The sequence below is a fragment of the Cynocephalus volans genome, chromosome 11 (assembly GCF_027409185.1).
Source record: "Cynocephalus volans isolate mCynVol1 chromosome 11, mCynVol1.pri, whole genome shotgun sequence".
Lineage (NCBI taxonomy): Eukaryota > Metazoa > Chordata > Mammalia > Dermoptera > Cynocephalidae > Cynocephalus > Cynocephalus volans.
Genome location: NC_084470.1, coordinates 31,384,198 through 31,407,530, shown reverse-complemented (window position 1 = coordinate 31,407,530; position 23,333 = coordinate 31,384,198). Strand labels below are relative to the sequence as shown.

The following is a 23,333-nucleotide window of genomic DNA, read 5'->3' as shown; positions in this document are numbered from 1 at the left end:
GGACTTTGTGTTTTGCAGACAATTCCAGATAAAATGTTACTTGGTTACTAGCATTTGAACATTTGAAATGATCTAGAAATAAACTTTTTTCCCCTCAGAATTAAAACATAAACACGCAGTATAGAAATCTCATATCGTCATGTTACTAAATGTCCCACTAATTTTGGAAGTAAATTCAAAGACGTAAGGTATTTACTATGAGCTGGAGAAGATGCTAGTACAAATATTTATTGATACAGTCAGTGAGAGGCAATTGGTAAATGACATCAACATTCAGCCAGTAAACTCCACCTCACTGTAGCTTATAAATATAATTGTGAATTTACTTAATGTTATCATGGAAAATGAATTGAATACAGACAATTATAACATCTAACAGAATGACAAAATGTAATTCAGGACATGGTGGAGTCATATGTTGGTGAGTTTCTATAGAGAGGTCTTCAGAAGAACACATGGTATTGTGTGGCTGGAGACCCTACTACAATCATTAAGTGATGGAACTAGGCTGTAATTTCAACATCAGTTATATAGTCTTCCTTTCTTTAAAAAAAATATTTTGAAAAAATTATGCATAGCTTAGCAGTGGCAACAAATATTTGAAATTAATTTCATATTTAATATTATGAAAAAAATTTAACTTGTTCTCTAAATGAGGGGGTTATTTTATATCTGGCTGCATCATCCTTTGTTTTTTCTTTATAGTGGATCCATCAATCTGATATCAACTCAAGATGTTTTCATTATAAACTATTTTTCATGTGCTTCTTTATTATTTTTTTCTCTCTAAAGTTACTATAGACGAGAGATGTCAGCTCCCTAAGGCCTAAGCCCAACATATATGTTGAGTTTGACAAAACTCCTCTTTCTTTCTCCTTTATAACCAAACTCCTTGAGATTTGGTTATGCAGATGGAAAAATGCCTAGCCAATAAATATTGCTTCACTCTTGTACAAAATGGGACCTAACATCAAGAAATGTTAAGTGTTAAGGCTTTACTTCCCTCATGGAGTTTTGATTCATTCATGTGAGAACTTTTGACATACAATTCAACATGCACATTTTACTGTATATTAAGGGTTTTATTTTGTTTAATATGATAAAAATCTTTCTGTAGCAAGAATGGCTGCAGGGTACCTAAATATTATGCTTAGCAGAAAGTTCACCCGGTGGGCAAGTACATTCCCTTTTTGTAATAGAGGCTAGGAGGGAATGGGAAAGCTATCAGGAATTTGCCTGGGGTGTTTGACAGACCTTGCCTGCAGTGCTCTTAGGAGGATTGTCTAACACTTGCTAAGCAAATGTCCAGTTGGATTTGGATTCTTAGAACTAGAAGGGATTATCCTTCCTAGGCTCCTCCTTTGACAAATGAAGGAGCCAGTGTTCCTAGAGATTAAAGTCAAGATGCTGGTTAATGACAGATCCAAAAGTCCTGATTTGCTCAGCCTATGCCCTTGCCCAATGATAAATTTTAAAATGTTGATTTTAAAAATGAATGCTTATATTTTGTTTTCTTTGATAATATTTGCAAAGTTTTCTACAGCTGCAGAAATTCCATAAGTGGGCCTGTGGTTTGATTTACAACTCATAACCTTCGTATCTGTTATTGCTTTCCTATCATAAATCTCTCCAAATAGATTGCACAGTTATTAAGTTCTTTGTATCACGTGTTTGTTTATTTTTGTAAAACATTCTAAGACATAAGAAACACTTTTTTCATTACAGATGTGATGTTGGATGTTTTGTTGTTACTTTTGCTGCTTTTATTTATTTTTTATTGGACATGGTTAGATTAATTGGATATCGCATTCTGAACTACAGCTAAATAGGAGAAAATAAAGTCTGAACTGGGCACAAGAAAGCCTGTATAGTCATAAAACTATTGAGAGTATGGATTTGGGAGGCAAATTGGGAGCTAAAAAAGTAAACATTTTGATTTACAATAAAACATTAAATTATGGTGCTAGTTTTCTCTGGATTTTAGAAGTTGAATTTACACACTGGATAAATATATGTACATTCTGATACAGAGATAGATTCATTTTGTTAAAAGTGCCATAAGTAAAAGGTCAGCCAGCTATTACATCTACCAAACTAATGTCTTTCTAAAAATGTTTAGGTCAAATTCCTGGGAGATTTCAATCAGATGTGTGCATTTTTACCTCCCCTCTTTTCACCACAGACACACCTAACCCTCCACGCACATCCACGTGTTACAGCTTCCACATGTGTAAGGCATTGGGTCATTTTCTATTTCATTTCTCGCCTGGGGAAAAGATATCTCCAAGCCAATTCCTACATAGAGTGAGTGAGAGTTGTCATTTTTTTTTTTCAAGTAGCAAAATGTATATAAAATAGATTTAAATTTGAACATTCTATTTAGAAACACTATTGAGAAAGATGATTTTTCAGTTTTCCTTTTCCTCATAACCTCTGAGGATCTAATGTATGTTGTACTTTTTATTAGCTACTGGCAAAACAGATTTAAAAAAAGAAACTGCCCTGTTCTCCTGAAGCTTAGCATTTAACCATACTAATTCTCTGAAACTTGACAATCATTTCCATAGGCATTTAATAAAATTATGTGTTCAGTTGATTTCATTCTGTATTATAAATAACACTGGAGCAAGTAAAACTATTATGTTATAGAAATTTTTTTAAAAAACTATACTTTAAATTTTTATACTGAAATGATATTTCTTAAAATTTTAATAAACAGTAATCACATTCTCAAGAGACGATTCAGCATCAGCATTCATATATTGTGTTTCATATGAGAATTTGAAATTTATTCACATATTCATGTATTTATTCACTCAAAAATATGTATTGACAGTTGTTTGTGTGCCAGGCATTCTATTTCCTGTGTCTGAGTAAGGATAACACATCTTAATAGTTGAAAATAAATAATAATCGTTAACTTTTATTTAATGCTTTTGATATATCAAGCGTGCTTCTATAACCCTAAGTAGTAGATAGTTTTATATCCCCATTTTCAAATGAGGAACCTGAGGCACAGAATATTTAAATGTATCTATGGCTACATAGCTATAAACCAGAGGGTTAAGACTATCTACCTAGAGCCTGTGAGCTTAACCAAGTGTCCTTCTTCATCATATATATAGGTAAAAGAAGTTTTAAAAAGGGGGAAAAAAATGCCCTCTCAGATTAATTTGACGTATTTCATAATATACTCTAACTTCTCTGAAGTACTGATAACTATAGATTTTACAATTGTATTTTTTTTTCACTACTGAAAATTTTTTTAGACATGTTTTGTTTTGTTTTTGTGTCTTCGATTTTGTTGTTTGTGTATTGACTTGTTTTAAAGATACCATCATTTTGTGCTTCTAATTTAGAACATGAGGGGCTGATTTAGATCGTGTGAACTGACTTCTGCGCTAAACTGGCACTTCGGAGGATCTAAAGGGTTTGAATGTATAGCCCTGTGCAGTCACTTCTGTTTCCTGTCCTCTCACATCCTTGAGATCAGTAGGTGTAATTGAGCTAATAGCCCTTCATTTTGAACCCCAAGGTAACATTAGGCATTTTCATTGGAAACAGTGGGCAGTTTCTCAGGTCTGTTTGAAAATATGGACCTTTGTCATTGGACTGGCCTAATCTTATGGACAAGGATATAATTGGCATCTCCATTTAAAAATAGTTTCCTGTTTGAATTGTGCTCAAAGGATTTTGTATTTGCCCCTTCCCAGCATAAAATTATAATCTTACGTTAAACATATATTTTGAGGAATACCTTCACAGAAGATTTTCTTTCCTTTGTAAAATTACTAAACTTTCCCCAGTCCTTACCCCACTGACTGTGGGAATCTGAGATTATGAATATCTGCCTTGCCAGGCAGGAAAGAACTTTGTATTAATTGGATATGATTACCACTCTCAGCAATTGTATTAATGGTGGGATCCATAAAGGAAATGTTAAACCAGTCTTAGAATAGGTTGTTGCGTGAATTGCAAAACTTACACTAAATAATTTTTTTACTTCCTTTTTTGAACCAGTCATGATATCATCTAGTTCCTCTTTCAACTTAGGGAGATGTCTGCTTTGTGTTAATATTATAACATATTTAATCTTCATTAGAAGTGTCCTACAAATTGCAAGTTTTCCCTTTTGAATCTAATATATCAGGCTCATTTTTAGCTGATTTAGATACATAAAGATTTTACTGTAGCTTGATATTAGCTCCCTGTAACCTTTCAGATACATTAATCAAAAAAGCCAAACTTAATAAAGCATCTAACTTAAAATGGATTGATCTCAAATATTTTATAGCCACTATCTTTTCACAATAGTGAAACATAAGAGTTTAAGCCTTGCCAATTTAGAGAGTGCTTAACAATGTGTAAGTACTTATTTTCACTTAATAGATTTTTACCTGTGCCTTGTTTTATATCTAAACAGGTTTCCTTTGACCTCAAAATCACTAATGCAAGGAAAATTACCATATCATGAGAGCATCCCCCCCCTTTTTTTCCTTTTCTGATGCATAGAATAATAAATACTCCGAAGGCTTAGGAGTAGACATGGCTTGAGAGAGAGCCTATTAAGCGCTGTTTTCTAATTGCTTTAAAAAAAACCTAACCAAATCATGCTAACCAAACTGATTTTCTTGCTAAAAGAGAACTAGTTTTGGAGTAATTTTTGAGTGTCTTTTTTTCTCAGTTTCTACTTAAATATCAAGTTGGGCCCTATCTGGATTTGCTTTTTAAATCAGCTTTATTTCATGCCAGATTTGGGCCCCAAACAAACTCATAAACAAACGAACAAAAAAAAAAAATCCTTAAATTCAGAATAATCAAAACAAACAGATACATGCACCCAGTTTTTCCCTCTTTCATTGGAAACTGCTTGATTATAATGTGCTCTGAGTATAAAAAGCATAAGAGAGCCTTTAACATAACAGGAGAGAACCGCAGCCCTGGTTCTGCATCTCATTGCCAATTGAAGTAAGGAACGCTCTGGCTGTTGGGACTTTTAAATCTAGACTTAAAAGTTATTTGTTCTGTTTAGCATTTTTTAAATGATTCTATTAGGAATTGTATGTGCTTCAGTTTTAATTTTAACTCATAATGATTGTAAAGCACCCTGGGATGCTTGCATGAAGGGCGCTAAGATTGTATTGTGTTCTAATATGCAGTATTATTATGGGGTACTGGAGTTTCACCATGGACAATTCATAAGGTCGCAGAATTCCTCATTGTAGAAAAGGTGTCTGACTTCCTTTAGCAGTCTTTTTTCTTTCTTTCGTTTTTACTCTAAAACTTTGTTCTCTTTAGTCATTATGTTTTTCTTTTAAAAAATATTGATTTTTTTTTATTGTAATATTTTCCCATAGAAATGCTAACCTAATTCAATTTACTCTGAGGGGTTACAGATGCAAACCAGATGATATGTTGGAAGTTAAGAAAAGATTAAAGCTTTAATTGCTAGGTCCGTTTGAGATCACATTCTTATCTGGATAACAAGACATAGTACTTCATTATTGGGTACCACTGACTGTCCCAGGCTTGTCCCATTTTGCTATCAGTGTTCCAAGACATTTCAAAAATGTGCAGCTGAACTGAAACAAGTATTAACTTTGCAAAATGTCATAATGGCAATTTCTCCTGTAGTGAAATTCCCAGGTTATATTAACATGTGGCAGTGCTTGCTTTTGTTTTCTTTTTACTTTTTAATGAGACTGCTTCTTGGGGTATTCATTTCTTCAACAACTTCATTCTATCCTTTTTTATTTGTGTCTTTCTGTGTTGTTGCTCTTGACCATCACTTTAATCAGTGAGCTCCTAGCATCATAGGAGTCAGGAATGTGAGCTCTCATGACCAGCTGTGTGAGCTTGGTCTGACTCTTCATGCCTCAGTTTCCTCATCTGTAAAGGAGGAAGATACTACTACAAGTTTCTCAATATTATGAGAATTGAATGAGTTAATACTCATTAAACATTTAGAATGGTTCTTAGTTCTAAAGTGTATAATAACTAGTTGTTTTTCTAAAATGTGGGCATTGAGAATTTGAAATTCCACTATGCATGCCCATGATCTAAGTAAATTTATTGCTACATAGAAGATTTGGTGCAAGTTTCATTTTTAATGGAAACAACCAAAAACTTTTCATTTGTGAAAAAATTAAAGACCTGTATTATAACTCAATTCTCTCTTTTAAAAGACACTTTTAGCACCACCCTTGCAATCATTATGAAGTTATGATGTTTTTTAAAATGGAAGTAGAGGAAGACTCACTTATCTAAATAAGTCTTTGCTTTAAATAAGTTCATTTGCAGATTAAACAAATGTGATACCTTAGACCAGACAATGTCAAAGAGGATAAAGATGCCTCACAGGACTGTCATCAAGATGTGATCTTTTCCCAGTGTCTTTTCCTTAAACTACCCTCACCCCTGTGCCCAGCACCCAAGTTCTGTCCTCCCTATATGCACCCATCATAGCATTTTCCATGTTGTTGTGACATTATCTGTGGACCAGCTAAGCTGTCTGTGTACACCATAATTGACTGCCCCAAAGGGAGTAAGTCTTACTCATCATCACAGTTACAGATCCTGGCACACTGTAGGAACTCAGGAATATTTGTTAAACCAAAACATCCATATAGGATTTGCACCAGGTTTATTTCGTGAATCAACATTATATCAGCAGTTTTATTAGTAGTACTTTGTAGATACTCTATAGTATACTACCTTACAAAATATTTTCCTATTATACATAATTCTGCATTTTTAGTTTACCTAAACAAGAGCAAGTTACTTCTGAATTTTTCACTAAGAAAACTTACTGATAGTTCAAGTTGTCTCATTGTTTTTGCTTATTTTATAATGTTCTTGAATATGTGTACAAAACTTACATGTTTATAAGCAGAACAGTAGTCTTAGAGGTGCAAGGGACACAGAGATCTGAAAGATGCTAAGAAAGACCCAATTATATATCACAGTTAAGCACAAGCTTTAACAACATATTTCTAGCATTTCTGTGTACATTTTAATTTTTTCTTCCACAATTGAACATGTATTTCAGTCTAATAATTTTCATTTTGTCTCAATTGTGTTGTATTTGAGACCCATACTCTTTTACTCTTACTTCCATTTGTCCATTTTCTTCTCATATTCAAGAGTAAAATAAAAAGAGAAAATTTCAAAAAGGGAGTCAAATGATTTATAGACAAAGATGATGCTGCCAACATGGATATGTTAACCGTCAGTATCACCCCATGCTTAATCACGATGTCCATTCCTCAGTTGATGTTCTCAAGTCCATATTTGGCATTGGAGACTCCATTTAGGGCTATAAATATGTAATGTTTTAAAGTAAGCTGTGTGAAGTCCAGAATCACCTGAGTTTAGAGATAACAGCAAGTGTAGATAACTGCTCAGCCTTCCAGATGGGCCTCGGGGACTCAGTTTGTTCTCCCTTCTGCATAAGCATCAGCTCAGCCTGCGGCACGCATGTCTAGCAATGGACGGAGCTCTTTATTTCATGATATGCAACCCATCCTAACAGGTTTTTACCATTTCACCACAACTCCTAAATAGATGATTACCAGTGGTTGGCATTTTCCTAAACTGTGAAGGATTTTCACAGTATTGATAGAGATGAAGCCAGACTAATTTTGTTTTTCTTTACGAACTAGTCCGGAGATGACATTGGTTTATATTTATCTTGTAGACATGGAGTCTTGGCTGAAAGCTAACAGTGACACATAAAACACAGAAATCAAGGACGTGATTAGCCCTTAGTCTATTGTTGAAGTCTTCGACTTGATCTGAGCCCAGTCTTTGGACCTGCAAATGGGTTTCCAAGGATTTGTGCAGTCTCTAAAGTTATAAGCCACTTTTCTGGAATATATAAGGAGAGAGCTTCCATAGGTTTCATGAGATTCCCAAAGGGAATTCTGTGGCCCCAGGAAAAGCTAAAAGCTGAGACACTATTTTCCCTCCATTTTGGAGGCAATATGGTTTAAAGTCTGATGACATTCATATATAAAGAATGCGTGCAGAGAGAGAAAAGTCTCCTATGAAGAGTTACAAATCCTAATTCTAGTACTTACTTTTGGGAAAATGAATTGTTCAAAGTACTTTGGTTCTTGATTTTACTCTGTGGTTTAAAGTTTTTTTGAAATGCTCTATTTAAGACCTCTGGAACATAACCTAAGTTTGGTATCTTTTTCCTTCTGTTTCTAAGCACAAATACTAGAAACTTTAATCTCTAGAGGATGAGATTTGACCACACAAGGGCATCAGAGAAAGAATAAGCAAGCGTTCCCCAAATGAGTATTTTGGTACAGAGTGCCTAAGATTCAGGATCTTAGAAAACAATTTTTTCTATAAAATCAAATAAAACTTGGATTCAGATTTATCTAATGAAAAACTTATGAAAATTCTATTTTCATAAGCATAATGAGTATATTTTTAATAATTATAAGCAAGATGTCAAGGGGCTTTAACCTTCCTAAAAATAAAACTAGTTAGAGATATTTGCACAGTAAGTGCCTGAGAAGGAATAATGTGTATTACAGTGGAATCTTCTGTAGTCACTCTGGGAAGACATACAGATTTCACAGAATCTTAAAGCTGTGAGAAGGGATGTTGGAGATTGTCTCCCTAAATTCCCTTCATATTATAGCCTCTGTGTGTAGTTAATTTGAAATATTACATGCCCTTGGTAGTAATACACCTTTTAACAAATATTTTATGATTTAAGCTTTTAACTAACATTCAGTTGGTCTGAGTAAGAAGATTTCAGTGTGGTAAGAAGGTTTCAGGGTTGTATACAAAAGGACAAAATTGAGGGCCGAGCCCGTGGCGCGCTCGGGAGAGTACGGTGCTGGCAGCGCAGCGACGCTCCCGCCGCAGGTTCGGATCCTATATAGGACTGGCCGGTGCACTCACTGGCTGAGTGCCGGTCACGAAAGAAAAAAAGGACAAAATTGAGAATCTGGTCAAAAGCTATCTGGGCATTTTATAAAATTATATGGAGGAGCCATATGAACTGTGAGCCAGCATTTTTTTGAGTTATGTATTGGGTATTTAAATAATTAATTTCTGTGCTTTGAAATGACTTTTTCAACTTTAGGAAATATAGTAGGAAATCTGAAATGGCATTGGATGTGTCCTGTTTGTGCTTCCTTTTGTGCTCCTTCGGAGCATGGTGCTGAGTTTCCGTTTTTAGCGTGTGCCAAGGTTACTTTGTGTGAAAATGCCATTTTCAGGCACTGGGATTGATCAAGATGGCAAGAGCCATAACTAAGACAACTGGAGTTTAAGTAAAACTTAGATGTGATTAGTCTCTTCTCAACAATTTGAGTTTCCAAAAATGCCCCAGTTGTATCCCTCAAGAGAATAGGGTAGAAAGCAATAGAGGATCCAGAGGGAAAGATTTGGGGAACGTAAGCTAACAAGCACAGATAGAATATTACACTTAGAAATCCTACCATTCAGTCTCATAAGTTGAAGCCCATTTCCCATCTTTCCCACCCTCAAATACCAGATGGAGGCTACCTGTTTATTTTCAACAAATTCATTCTATGTCAGTCTCTCATACAGTGCCTTTTAGAGCTTGTTTATAGTATTTGGTATCCTTAGGGATTTAAGGAAAACCCCATTTATGGAGAATCCCTATTAATCGTATTTAAATGTGGAGCTGATTGAACTGTATTTGAATGTGGAGTTGGTCTGAAGTTAAAGTTTGACCTTTGAATTTTCCACAGGCGTATAAAACACTGCCACAAAAATGCAAGCTGTAGGAAGACAGGACATTTACAAAGGAAAGATTAGAGTGCATGAAGTTGCACTTCTCAGAAAATAAAAATATAAAATAATAAAAGCCAGTAGTTTGACAGATCGTTCAGTAAATGTTCATTTTATTGAAAATTATGAAAAGGTGGTTAATGCCTCTGTACCATTAATATAATAGTTAAAAAGGTTACTGTCAGGATTAGTGTTACAGCCCCGAAAATTAACTGTTGGGCTTCATATATTACTCTGCATAGACTAAGGAGCTCAAGGGTTTGTATATACATTTTGCATGTGTGGGCATTTATTTCAGAAAAAAATTATTTTAGACTTTATGCCAAAGATATTAGCAATGATGTGCTTTCATTTAAAACATGGATACAACAGATAATATGTTATAGGCAAGGTAGAACCTTGAAATTTGTCTTGTAGAATTAAACCTATGCAAGATCATTTTCCTTGCTGTCTCTCTAGAGTATTCCAATTCAAAACATACATTCCTTCCTACAGAAAAAGATATTCAGATTCCTTAGTTGAAATTAATTAGCATTCAGAAACCAGATAGCATGTTTTTGGGTATTCATGAGATCTCTGTTTGAAAAAAATGTTTTTAACTTGTAGAAATGTGTTGCAACACACAGATGGGAAGAAAAAGAAAAAAAATCTCTTTAGCAAGCACTGTGTGTAAAAGGAATATTACATTTTGCACGCTCCTGATTGCTCTGTGTAAACAGTTTTTGACATCTGTCTTTATAGTTTTCGAGGAGAGGAAGACTTTGTTAAAAGAATCATTTTTATACAGCAGTCACCATTTCAGTCTTGCTTTACCTGTATTATGAAAGCAGATGGTCTGCATGTCTTTTGAATATTTATAACTATCAAAAACAATCTCTTGCTATTCACCCTTAGGCTTATGAGATGTCAGGACTGTTCTGGTTGAAAAAAAAATCATCTTGGGTGTTTACAGAAAGAGGATTACATTAAGCTGAAATGACTATACATTTTCCAGTTTAATATTTGTCCATCAGCTGTTTAATCGTATTTAGATAATTGTGTAAATAAGATGTTGTAGCCCTTGCCCTCTCTGCTGATAGAGCCTGAAAGCTTTAAACATGGGTGAACCAGCATTTTGTAGATGCTCTTGCTGCTTCCTCCCACCTCAGTTAAACCACCAGCAAGTCCTTAGTGAGTTTTGATCATGATTTCACAGTCCTGTTTGAGGAAAAAAAAATTTCACAAAAAGCCAGTGTGGAGATCACATGAAATGCTGGGGAGCTGCTGGCTTCCGGTACAGGCTGTTTAGTTTATTAGAGTCTATTATAATATGGTGCAGCACTCTGATTACCCTTTAAAGATGACATGGCTTTCTCTTTATTCTCTATGTGCATGTAGAACTCTGAGGATATTTTGGAAAACTTTTGGTATAGTGGGGGTTAACTGTTTTTTGACTGGAAGCTGAGCAATCAGAGATAACAGATTTTGCTGTGGTTGGTTGATTTGGCAGAAAAGCATGAACAGTTTTGGTTTAAATGATTGAATAACCTGATTAGCATTGTTTTGGGGTGGGTTTTTTTTTGGTTGTTGTTAAAGGCACAACAAAGCGATTTTAAGGGTAGTCAGATCACTGCCTTTCCCCAGTTGATGAATCTTTTTTTGAGAAGGTCTCACCTCTCTCAAAACCTTTTCATTGGCTACTAGGATGACCAAGTAGAAAAACAAACTCTCTTCCTTCATTTTCTAAATGTGTTATAAATATATACCTACAGTGTATGTGATATTCTAACAGGGATTTGAAAGAATATAATATTCTGAAAAATTATATAACCTCAGCTCATCCCTTGGTTTTTCTTTTTTGTTTTATTTTTCAAATTTTGAGACCTGTCATACTTTAGAGCAAAGGTTCAGAATGTTCTAACTATATCTAAGTAGGGCTTTAGAAAAATTCCACCCTTACCTTTTCACAATTAGAAAGGTTATAAATAATGTATTTGGCTGAAAAGGAAGCTCAGCCTGTGGCAGATGGTATCATTCTAGAATACTGGGGTTTCTGCAAAGATGGCATTCTTTCAGATCGGAACTTCAGCAGACTCTCAGAAAGAACTGAAGCTCTTCATAGGGAGTAGACATGTGCTTTATGGATCTTAGAAAAGCTTACAACTTGGCTCCTAGGATGAGAATATTGTGTCACACTGGGGTTATGAGACCCACGGCCGATTTCTGCCAACTTTCAAATTATATTTCACAACACTGGAAGCCGTGGCCTATTTATTGGTTGGTGTGCTATATGTAGCATTTGAACTTGGGATTTCAACCAACTATGTTTTGTCATATTCTCTGAATACTGATTTTTTTTATACAGACTGGCCACTGAATAGGAAACCTGCCATACAAGTTGTGTCTTTTTCAGAGTGCTTTGGAGAGCTCATATAAATAAACACAGGGAGAACTGGAATAACATAACCACCGAACAACTTCTGAGACATCTGTTTGGATATATTTTGAAAAACCTGGGAAGGGATCTCTTGCAAATTAATAAACAAAGTTTCTTGAAATTATGATTTCTATCATGACAGCTAAAGGGATGGATGTCAGAGGTTCATATGACAATTAAACTGCCATTACGTTTGACCTTTAAGGATAAAAAAGGAAGGAGGATTTTCTGGTGGTCCACAGTAATCAATTGTTTCAACAACCCTTTATTGCTCACCTGATTTGTGCCCTACCCTGTGATGAGTCCAGGTTATATTGAGATAAGGCTCACAGTCTAATAGAAAATAAACAGCATGACTAATGCTATGGGGGCACCATGTGCAGGATATTTGGGAAGCGAGGAAAGGCCTTGTGGAAGCTGGGATACGGAGATGCATCCTGATAGATGAGCAGCTGTTAGCTAGGGTGGGCAAGGGCACTGGTCAAGCATCCAATTCAGAGGAGAGGTGTCTTCCTGATGTTGGCTACCAGATGCAGGCCAGGTTCAGAAAATTGTAATTCTGGAACAAATAGAAATACTTTCCCTTGGTGTTTTCCCTTGTTATCCCTTGACCCAACCTGTAATATACTAATTTAGTACTCTTTGTTCTTCATAAGAAAATTTATTTGACTTAAAATGTATCATTTGAAAGTTTTGTCTTTTATTCTTTTTTTAATCATAATTGACTGATCTGAAATGTGATCATATAATAAAAGCCAAATGAGAAGGAGGAGGAGACGGCAGAGGGTTGTCATAATAATCAACATCTCTTAAGTCCGTATTTGATATGTTTCAGGGTCTGTGCTAATTGCATCGCATCCATTATTTCATTTATTGTCTGTCCGAATGTAGGTACTATTATCTCTTCAAGTCTTTATCTTCCTAGTGACTTTTCCAGTGCTTGGCACATAGTAGGAGTTTAATAAGTACATGCTGAATGAATGAAAAAAAAAAAATTCCTTCATGAATGGATTCTCAGAACAGCTCCATGAGGAGAATGCTACTCTTATTCCCATTTAATGTGGGGAATTGTGATAGTATGGTCAGTTAATTGACCCAAGATCACACTACCGGTGTGTGAAACATCTTGCATTTGAATGCAGATTTATTTCTATTCCATCAGATGAACATTTAGTGTGTATGTAATATGTGCCAGGCATTGGGCTGGAAAATAACATAGAGCCCTAGACCTGCATGAATTCACAGCAGTCTTTTTATACTAGTTCCTCTTTTGGATTGATATAAGAATCCCAAGTCCTTGTCCTTTGAAACATGGAACTTGGCCTTACCATCTGTACATCCCCATCACTTACAAAAATATTTCTAATCTTCACTTTCTGTTATTTGTATTATCAAAAAATTGGTGTTTCTTTCTGATTTTCCAAATTTAAGATTGCAGTATTAAATGTAATCTTGAAAATGTCGTGTGTGCCATAAGATTCTGCAGCCTCTTTTCCCTGCCATTGAAACTCAGTCTCCTCATGCCTAAGCCTTCAGTAGGGTTTTTACCACAAGGAAGAAAGTACCTAATGAATTGGCTATATGAGCAATTTAATCGTATGGATTACTGCATATTGTTCCAATAAAAATAGAAGTGACCCCAAGTTACCTGAGTTATGGAATATTTCCCAGTCCTCCAAAAGCACAGAAAGATAGGGAATCCAAAAAGTTGCTTTGGTATGCATGATAGCCTGTGGATCCGCCTTTTGATTTATGTCTTACTTAGGCTAATATTTACATTAATCAGATTTTCCTAAGCACACACCACTCGACAGTAGAAAGCATTCAGAAAAATCGCTTAAGGAGCCACCAATTGAAGGTTAAACAAGGGTAGGAGAAAACTTTGACGATGATGCACATATGGATATTATTTTCCACATATGGATAATAATGAACTACATAGCACTATTACATATGGGCTCTAGTTTTATAAAAATATTTCAGACCCTTTTTTTCACACACACTGTGGATTCTACTTCCTTTTTTACCCCCCATGTATTTTCCACTGTTGGTGCACTGAATCTCAGTAAATTGAAATGATTTGTTTATGTATCTGTCTTCCCAATGGATGGCAAACTTATTGTAGGCAGAGGCTGGGTCTTAACCCATTTTTGTATCCTTAGCACCGGCGCACATAGTAGGTGTGTAGCAGAGAAAATTTCATGTATAAAACTGTTGGCAAACTGAAGTAGACTGGATGTTTGTCAGAAACGTCAGCAAAATTTAGGTATTTCATACATTTCTAAAAAATAAGAAAAACTACATTTAAAACTTATATGTACTATAATATTAACATTTAAGAAACTGCCAGAATGTCTGGGTAAAGAGTAATAATTTTTTTAAAATGGGACCAAAGTGGAAGAACATCAACTGTCATCCATCTGCAGAATCACCATTATCCATCAGTAATCTCAATAGTTTTATTAGTGTCTGACTTTATTGATTTATTATTACAATAGAGTAAGTGAAATTGAAGCTGACGGATTGTTAACTGGATCAGGTAATCTGGCTCAGTTTTGGCAAACTTGCTTAAGTGTCTTTTTGCGCTATGGACTGAGGGAGGCTCTTAGTGAAATTGCAAGCTATTGGATTAATGGCAGAGCATCATGAGCACATTAAGAATGTCTTTTTAGAGAAGTAAAATGTGAAAATGACTATAAAGTAGAAAGTGTCAAAAAAAAAAAAAAAATCTCATTACACTGCCTCTTAGGAAAGATAGCCAGCCATGTTTTACATAAATAATGCAACTCTAGCTTATCCTTCAGTGGAAGTTCTTTAAAGATCCCAAAATTTACATATTACGGAAATGTGTGCATGCTACAAAATTAACACTGATAGTGGATGTCAGGAGAATAAATAATAATCAAAAGAGCTTTACATTAGAAGTAGCTGAAAGAAGATAATGATATAAAAGTACTTTTGTCCTCAAACTGGCTTTTCTGGTTGTTCACTGCCTGAAATTTAAGTTCTCGTGTTTCTTTCTACCCATAGGAGTGAGGGATGGATTGGTGCTACTAAGTCTATTAATTCCTAAGACTCAATAAGAAATTAGTTTAGCTGCTACTAAAGAATATGGCATTATGGTTAAAAATAATTAAGAAACTGAAATTACCATAAAGAAAATTTGCTGGGAAGAAAAACACTTTTATTTGTTGGAAATGAGTTAAGGAAAAATACCTCCTAGTAATATATTAAAATCATCATCTTTCTTCATTTTTATATGTTAATTGGTTGAATCTGTTTTCAGGGCTTTTGTTAAAAGCAGGATGAAGAGAAGTGGCAAAATAGGTCATTCTATTTTTTGTATATCCTTGAGAAATTTCATAAGCATGAAAAGTATATATTTAAAATTTTTATGATCAGTTTGAAATTCGAAACTCTAGCCTTTAGCATAGATGAAGCCAGCAGTAAAATTGCAGATAGATTATTTCTTCTCAAATGTGGTCAATTAACCTTGGAACAGTGTTAAGGTACCTCCAATTGAAATTCAGAAAATAGGAGTACAAAGTGCAGGTGGTGTTTCTGAACTGCAATATGCATGCGAGCCCTCTGGGGATCCTGATGAAATGAAGGTACTCATTGCCTAGGTCTGGGGTAGGGCCCAAGATTCTTCATTTCTAACAATCTTCTAGGTGACGCTCCTATTGCTGGTCCCTGGACCATACTTTGAGTAGCAAAGATTAAAATCCAGTCACTGAACCTCCTTGTCTGTGAATTGCAATCATAAAGTCATCTTTTTACATATTTGGATTTATTGGGATCGATGAAAGTTGGTCAGCCTAGGAATAGATGACATTGATTCAATAAATGCTAGAGTAACGTCTGTGGGTTTGATCGCTTTATACTTCCTCAGTGTGCTGTTGTTTTCTACCTAAATAAGCATTTGATGATCTCCTTAATGAATTTTAAGAAGCTGAGGCTTTAGGCTAAAGTGTGAAACAGAAGTGTATTGGTACTCAGTTGATTAAGAAAAAAACAGTTTCCACAGTTGAAATCATTTCTGTGTTCTGTCTTGTGCCACTACGTGTTACAAATGTTCTTCCTCTCTCTCCATGCAGAGTATGATTTCTTCCATTGTGAACAGTACTTACTATGCAAATGTCTCAGCAGCAAAATGTCAAGAATTTGGAAGGTGGTACAAACATTTCAAGAAGACAAAAGATATGATGGGTAAGCAAAAAACCATCACAGCGGTGGCTACATACCGTAACTTGTCATTTGGGGGTTTATCAAAGTCACATCTAAAGCCAGGTCTTTTGATTGCCCAATTAGAGATCAATTTAGAATGTTTCTTTGGGGGTGGGGGGAGTAGGTATGAGTATAATGAGATAATTAAATTCAATAAATGTTTGTGTTTAAATCAGCCAAACTGACTTGGTTGTCAGACATGCAGGAAATCGGGGCGTGAGGAGGGGAGCTGTCACTTTTTTAACATTTCAGTGAAGACCTAACCAGGCCTTGAATAACTAATATTAGTTGTGATTTCCTCTCAGAGGTAAATCACACTTTTGGGTTTTATGTTTTTGTTTGAGAGAAAGAGAAAGTGCCTATTTTTACACCCAATTTTTAAGAAAATTAAACAGTGTTAAACTCATTAAACTGTATTGATAGTTTCCACAATTAAGATCAAGTGACTTTATAGCTCTAGCCCCCAAACCCCTAGATAGGGACTTTGGTGAGCGTACTGCTTTACCATCTGTGCCAGAGAACTCATTGAACCATTTCTAAACTTTTACATCCAATGTAGTGTTCTATCTTAACATGTAACTTTAGATCCTTATTTGTTGTACAGGAGATACATTAAAATTATCTACAGTGTAAAATGACAGATCAAAGTTGTGTGTTGTACCAAAGCATTTTAGATTACGGTGTTTTTTCCTCTGTTAAGTTTGTTGGTGTTCACAAAAGTAAGTGCTGTGATTAAGGTTAATGTTTTAATTTCTATTAATGTTTTCTTTCCACATACTTGTACCTTCCAAATAATATATTTTAAGATAATAATGGAATGGGATTTTTAATATGCATAGCACTATGCCCTGTTTAAAATCTATTTCTGTTTACCTCCATTACATTCATTTAATACAACAATAATAACTTTTCCTCAAGATTTTAAGAGACAAGAGAACCCGACTTTTGAGCATGTTTTAGCTTTTAATATTTGAAGAAAAACCATACATCTACCAAAACAGATTCTTTGCCTTTTATAGCTTAGGGCTGTAATGAAGACAATGCATCATTTTTGGAATAATTGCTTGAATTACTATTGTCTGTGAATGGCCCACTTGGGCTGATATCACTGGTGGAAATTAAAGGTTTCTTCACTTCTTAGTTATATTTTGCATATAGCAGTGACTATAGAAATATAAGTTCCTCTAAATATGAAAACTGCATATTTAATGAAAAGAGAAATGATTAAAATCAAGCTAGAGTCTATACATGGGAACTATAGTGTACTATTTGGAAGACTTACCTATTCACATACAGTTCCATGCTCAGCTTTTCCAGGCAAGAGCATAACACCAGTCTCTTCCTTGTAGCAGCAAAGCATTTGACACACTTAGAGCTGACTCTCAGCCAATCCACATGAAGGATCTAGCCAAGGGAAAAGTATTCATCCTGGGTAGGTTGGAATAAATTGTAAAATCATGACAGCATCACCATTGTACCAGAACTGCCCCTTCCTTGCAAGATTGTCTTTAGCATCTGGTGATAGCCATAGCTTCTTGAAAATGGGTCTTAGCAACAACGGACATATTGGCTTGCCGTACAGTAAATCACTTGCTTCTTTCTAGGAAATACTGCAGATATACCTACTGCCCACGATGGTTAGAATGAAATGAAATTCAGCACAGTGTTCAGTATACACCCAGTTGTTACTACTCATTATTATGCCCTTTTTATTACATTGACTACTTCTTTATACTCTGGAGTACTAAAGTTAATATATATCATGAGAAAATATTTGTAAATTTCTTTAGTTGCTTATTATCATAAGCTTATTTTCTCAGCTCAGCTCACTGTTTCTAGTTGCCATTAAGCAAATGACATTCTTCTAGAAGCCATTTAAAAATAAACATCATTTCCTGTAAGATTTCTTGAGGTAATTGAGAGTCAGTAACAGTTTGACCCTAAAACTAGTCGCAAAGAATCTGGATATAATTGATTTTATGCCTTAAATTTAAACCACATTTAAAAAATAGAGATCAAGAGTGTTGTCCCAATTTCAAAGTTTGTAGCATTGTTCAGAAGAGGAAAACAAAAACACACCCTGGTGAGTTTCATCTTGAAATTGTTTTGGTTTCATTAGATCTTTGGTGTGCCCTGTGCCTACTGTCTCTTTTTTATTTAGGAAATAATCAGAAATCCTTATCAATGCCCGTCATTATTGGCTAAACATAATTTTGCTTTTTGTCCATTTTAGTCGAAATGGATAGTCTTTCTGAACTATCCCAGCAAGGTGCCAACCATGTCAGTTTTGGCCAGCAGCCGGTCCCAGGAAACACAGCCGAGCAGCCTCCATCCCCAGCGCAGCTCTCCCATGGCAGCCAGCCCTCTGTCCGGACCCCTCTTCCGAACCTGCACCCTGGGCTTGTGTCAACGCCTATCAGTCCTCAATTGGTCAACCAGCAGCTGGTGATGGCTCAGCTGCTGAACCAGCAGTATGCAGTGAATAGACTTTTAGCCCAGCAGTCCTTAAACCAACAATACTTGAACCACCCTCCCCCTGTCAGTAGATCTATGAATAAGCCTTTGGAGCAGCAGGTTTCAACCAACACAGAGGTGTCTTCCGAAATCTACCAGTGGGTACGTGATGAACTGAAACGAGCAGGAATCTCCCAGGCAGTATTTGCACGTGTGGCTTTTAACAGAACTCAGGTCAGTTTTGTTGTATTTGTAAATGGTTCTGCACTCTCTCCCTTTCTCTCTCTCTCCCTCTATTCTTTAGTCCCATCTCAGTAATGTTTATTCTTTTACTCAGTACTAACATTTTGTCTTTCTCTTCATGTGATCATATTGCTTGTTCTTTGTGGTTCCTAAATTTTATCAGTTCTTTCCTTATGATATACCTCCTCTATTAGGGAAAGCTGTGTACAGATTGATCCCGATTTGGAAGCCTTAAAAGAATAAGTTAAAAATGAAAATATGAAAAATATTTCAAGCTAGCATCACCTATGCTTTTATATAATGGAATCATGGACTGTTAGTGGTAGACGATTCAGAAAAGTTTCATGACTTGGTCATGACCATTGAGGGAATCCCAGGCTTCTAGCATAGTGTCTTTTTTATGTTACCACCCACTTCAAACTTGAGTATATATATATATGTACCATGTGGAAGTTCTTACAAATTTTTATTTTAAAACTCCTTTATGCTCAGTAGCAATTTCTGGCATTTGATCTAAGCAGCCATTTTGAAAAAAATAATATGGCTTATTAACATAAAATGTTTCTTAGCTTTGTCTTCTTCATGTTAATTGTTAATGTTATTCCAAACCTTATTTTCTAGACCAGGAATCAGCAAAGTTTTTCTGTAATAGTCCAGGTAGTAAATATTTTAGGCTTTAAGGGCCATAAAATCTGCCACATTGTAGAGTGATAAGGAATGGGTGTGGGTGTGGTGGTATTTCAATAAAACCATTTACAAAACAGGCCATGGGGCAGGCTCGGCCTTCAGGCCTTAGTTTGCAGACCCACGGGTTTTTAGACTTGTTAAAGAGATCTGCATATGCCTCAGGGTTCACACTTTCATCTTCCTGGGCAAATTCCTGTGCCTGTGTTATCTGAATGGAGGATGTTTAGAGGCACACAGAGAAAAGATAATATACAATATGGAAGTCCTCAGTAAAGATGTTTGAGAAACCCTGAGCAAATTGATTCTATTCAACTGTGAATGAGAGCATTTTTTTTTCTTTGTTTGAAAACTAGTATGATGTATATGGTGTTTATTTTTGGCCCAGGCACGCTAAAAAACCAAAAGAACATATAACTTGGATTAGAATGAGGACATTATGTCTTTTCAACTTTCTTGTTTTACCGGTGCTCTTTTCTTTTGTCAATTTATTTTTGGTTTTTGGCCTGACTCATGCTTTCCTCTCATATTTAAGTTACTTTGTTTATTACATGATTATAAGAATAAAATTCTGGTACAAAAATAATCTAGTATTAATTCCTTGTTGGCAGAGTTTCCATACCTAAGAGAATCCCAGCTGTGACTTATTTTTGGCCTGCCTTAACTACATTGAGAGATAGGAGACCTGACAAAGCCTTGAATTCTGCATTTGTTTTCAGTTTCTTCATCTGTTTTTTGTACATAATTTGTTTTTAAAACGGCAGTTGCACAAGGTTATGTCTCAGGTTAAAATTATATGGTTTTACCTAGTTCCATATTTTTACGGCTTAAAGACTGTGTTCATTATTAGCTGGTAAATTTAATATGTCTATATTTCCATTGGGGAGTAATTTTAAAAAATAAAATGAATGAGTGAATCAAAAGTCAGCCTTGTAGATATTCCTGTTTCTGTTAGTATTCTTTATTCTTGTAAATACCGTAACTACTAGTAGTTCTCGGTACTAGACAAAAAACAGGTCTCTGCCTGAAAGTCCAGAAATGCTTGTTGAATTCAAAGCCCACAGACAGAGACGAAGTTGACGTGGACACAGCAGACATAAAGATTTAGTAAATGTTTTAAAAATTGAGCGAGTAGTTATTTCTAAGAGCACTAAGGAAAGTGTGTATGGTGTAGAATGCCAGAAGAGTTGAGCTGAGGGAAGTGGGGGGAGGGGGGTGCTGGCCATTGCTACAGTTTTTCTTCTCTTGAATTACACTGTTGCAGCCATTTCTATGAAGAGTTGACCATTTGTTCTGCCTTTAGTTCTGAGGCTGACAAATCCCATGGATATCTGTAGGACTTGTTTCTAGAAAAAGACAGAATTTTCTTTCATTTTATATCATATTAATCTCTTTGAAAAGATCGTCATTTCTGTAGTTTACATAAAAAATAGTGACTTAATTTTTCTGATGGTGAGAGGAGAATGAAAACCTGGTATAGTTGCCTCTTTATTCATAATAGCCAATTTGAGAAAAAGTCATTACCAAAAAATTACTCTGGAGTCCTGCATTAATAAAGGGGTTTGGTTTTAAACCTTTATATTGGTAATTGGTACTCCTCAGTAGTAGATGTCGCGCTATGTATGGAGCTGTTTGATTTAAATATGATTAATTTTATATGTATGTTTAAGTGTTCACTCTTTGATAACTAGCTTTTGCACATGCAAGCATGCATGTATTTTCAGTGATCATACTTAAAATCCGCACACATGTGCGCGCACACACAACTGCATTTATTTTAATGATTATACGTTCATACGAATGCATGTACTGTGTTTATTTCCAAGTGTATGCATTTCAATAAAAGCAGGTGCGGAGTGAGTATGGTGTGAGTGTGGAGTACGAAAATACACATGCTAATGCATATGTATAGACAAAGAGCTCTGCAGAGTTAAATCACACCGCACATTTGTGTGCACTTATTACAATGTGCAATTCCAACTCCAAGTTAAAAAAAAAATGTAAAATAAGTACATACAAATGCAAAATTATGATTATATGATATGGTTAGATAAAGACTGTTGTACCCTGTAAATAGTATGTTAAAACGTTAATTAATAGATAACACTGTTATGAATTGAGAAATATTTTAGTCTTGACAGCTCTGTGTAACTTTAAAATCCTGGATTTCATATTTTAACTCTTAATTGGAAATTTCTCATCATCTTCATATCGGGTCTCCTAAATTAAAACATCATCCTCTCTTAAGACTTACACACATGATAATTTTTTTTAAAAAAGTGTACCTTTTCTGAAAATTTATGGTGAAATTTATATAATTATTTGTTTTAAGGAATTTTCTCCATTCTGAATTGATGGGCATACGTTCTTTAATTGCTGTTGAAGATACCAGCTTTTAGCATATGTCATTCATTCAGTTATGCCTACTCGATGTCTTTTTAATGGAAATCTATGGCTAAAAGTAATTGCCAAACCTTCTAGATTTATACTTTTCAATTCACTTGTCTGTATTATTGCCATTTAAAGGTTGTGATCAAAGAAAATATATTTCTTAATGCCGTTTGGTTTTTTTAAAAAGAATAAAACCCAGAGTTTAACTCTCATCCCACTCTGTCGCTTTTTTCCCTTTTTCTCCCTCACTGCCCCCCCTTGTCTTTGGCACACTTTATTTTCCAGTAAAATAAAGAATGAAGATGGATTATTCAAAACGGATAACAGTAATGGACCATCATGTAATGTTTTATTGAATTTGAGTTCTGTAAATTATGTGGTGGAGAGAAATTTGCCTGCTTAAGTATAACAGAAATTGCTACTGTATTCCTATAATTCTTCACAGTGTAATTTAAGAAAAGTCCACTATCCATATCACTATTGAATAAAAGGTAAAAAGGTGCTATTACCCCAACGTGACAGCTCTTGATTATCCTACCAAACGACAGAGATAAATGTGTCTGCTTATAACTTACTTGGCACGAGTCCAAGGTAGTAGGTGGAGTTTGAAAATAGTCTTTCACCTGGACATGTGATTAAAAATTCACCAAACAGAGGCAGGTAGCCTTGAAGGATATTCTACATATTTTCTTTTTAGGAAGGAGGTTTCATCAGATCATATTTTCTTTCTGAGGGCTTTGAAGTTCCATGAAGCTGATAAAATCTATTTGAATCAGTGATTAGTTTCAAAGAGGAGACAAACGGGAGGCCAGACAGGCCTTTTGTTCAGATTGGCAGTCTCTTTCACTTATCTGTTGTTTTAAAGAATTCATAATTAGCTTTTGGAAGTACTGATAATATTTATTGAGGGTTTTTTCTTTCTTTTACAGTTACTAATGAATTTTACTTGTGATAACTTGTAAACTCTTTTTGGAATGTAGAAGAATTCATCAGTAAATTAATTCTTTAATTGGAAAAAAAATGAGAATTCTCAATTAACCACTATGTAATGACAAAGCAGAATAGTTTTATGTTTTTATATCTACAGCACACATCTAATTATTTGTAAGATGTGAGGTCCCAATGAAAACCAGCTTCTCAT

General features: G+C 35.1%; 1 protein-coding gene across 2 annotated transcripts in view; it reads left to right on the top strand.

The window, feature by feature from the left end:
* The window catches only part of SATB1 (SATB homeobox 1), a 76,914-nt gene that overhangs the window by 11,765 nt on the left and 41,816 nt on the right, over positions 1-23,333 (top strand). For both annotated transcript variants that reach the window (XM_063114196.1, XM_063114197.1), the window contains exons 6-7: positions 16,291-16,402; positions 18,654-19,108. In XM_063114196.1, the coding sequence (XP_062970266.1) occupies positions 16,291-16,402; positions 18,654-19,108 (567 nt within the window). The remainder of the gene's footprint in view (positions 1-16,290; positions 16,403-18,653; positions 19,109-23,333) is intronic.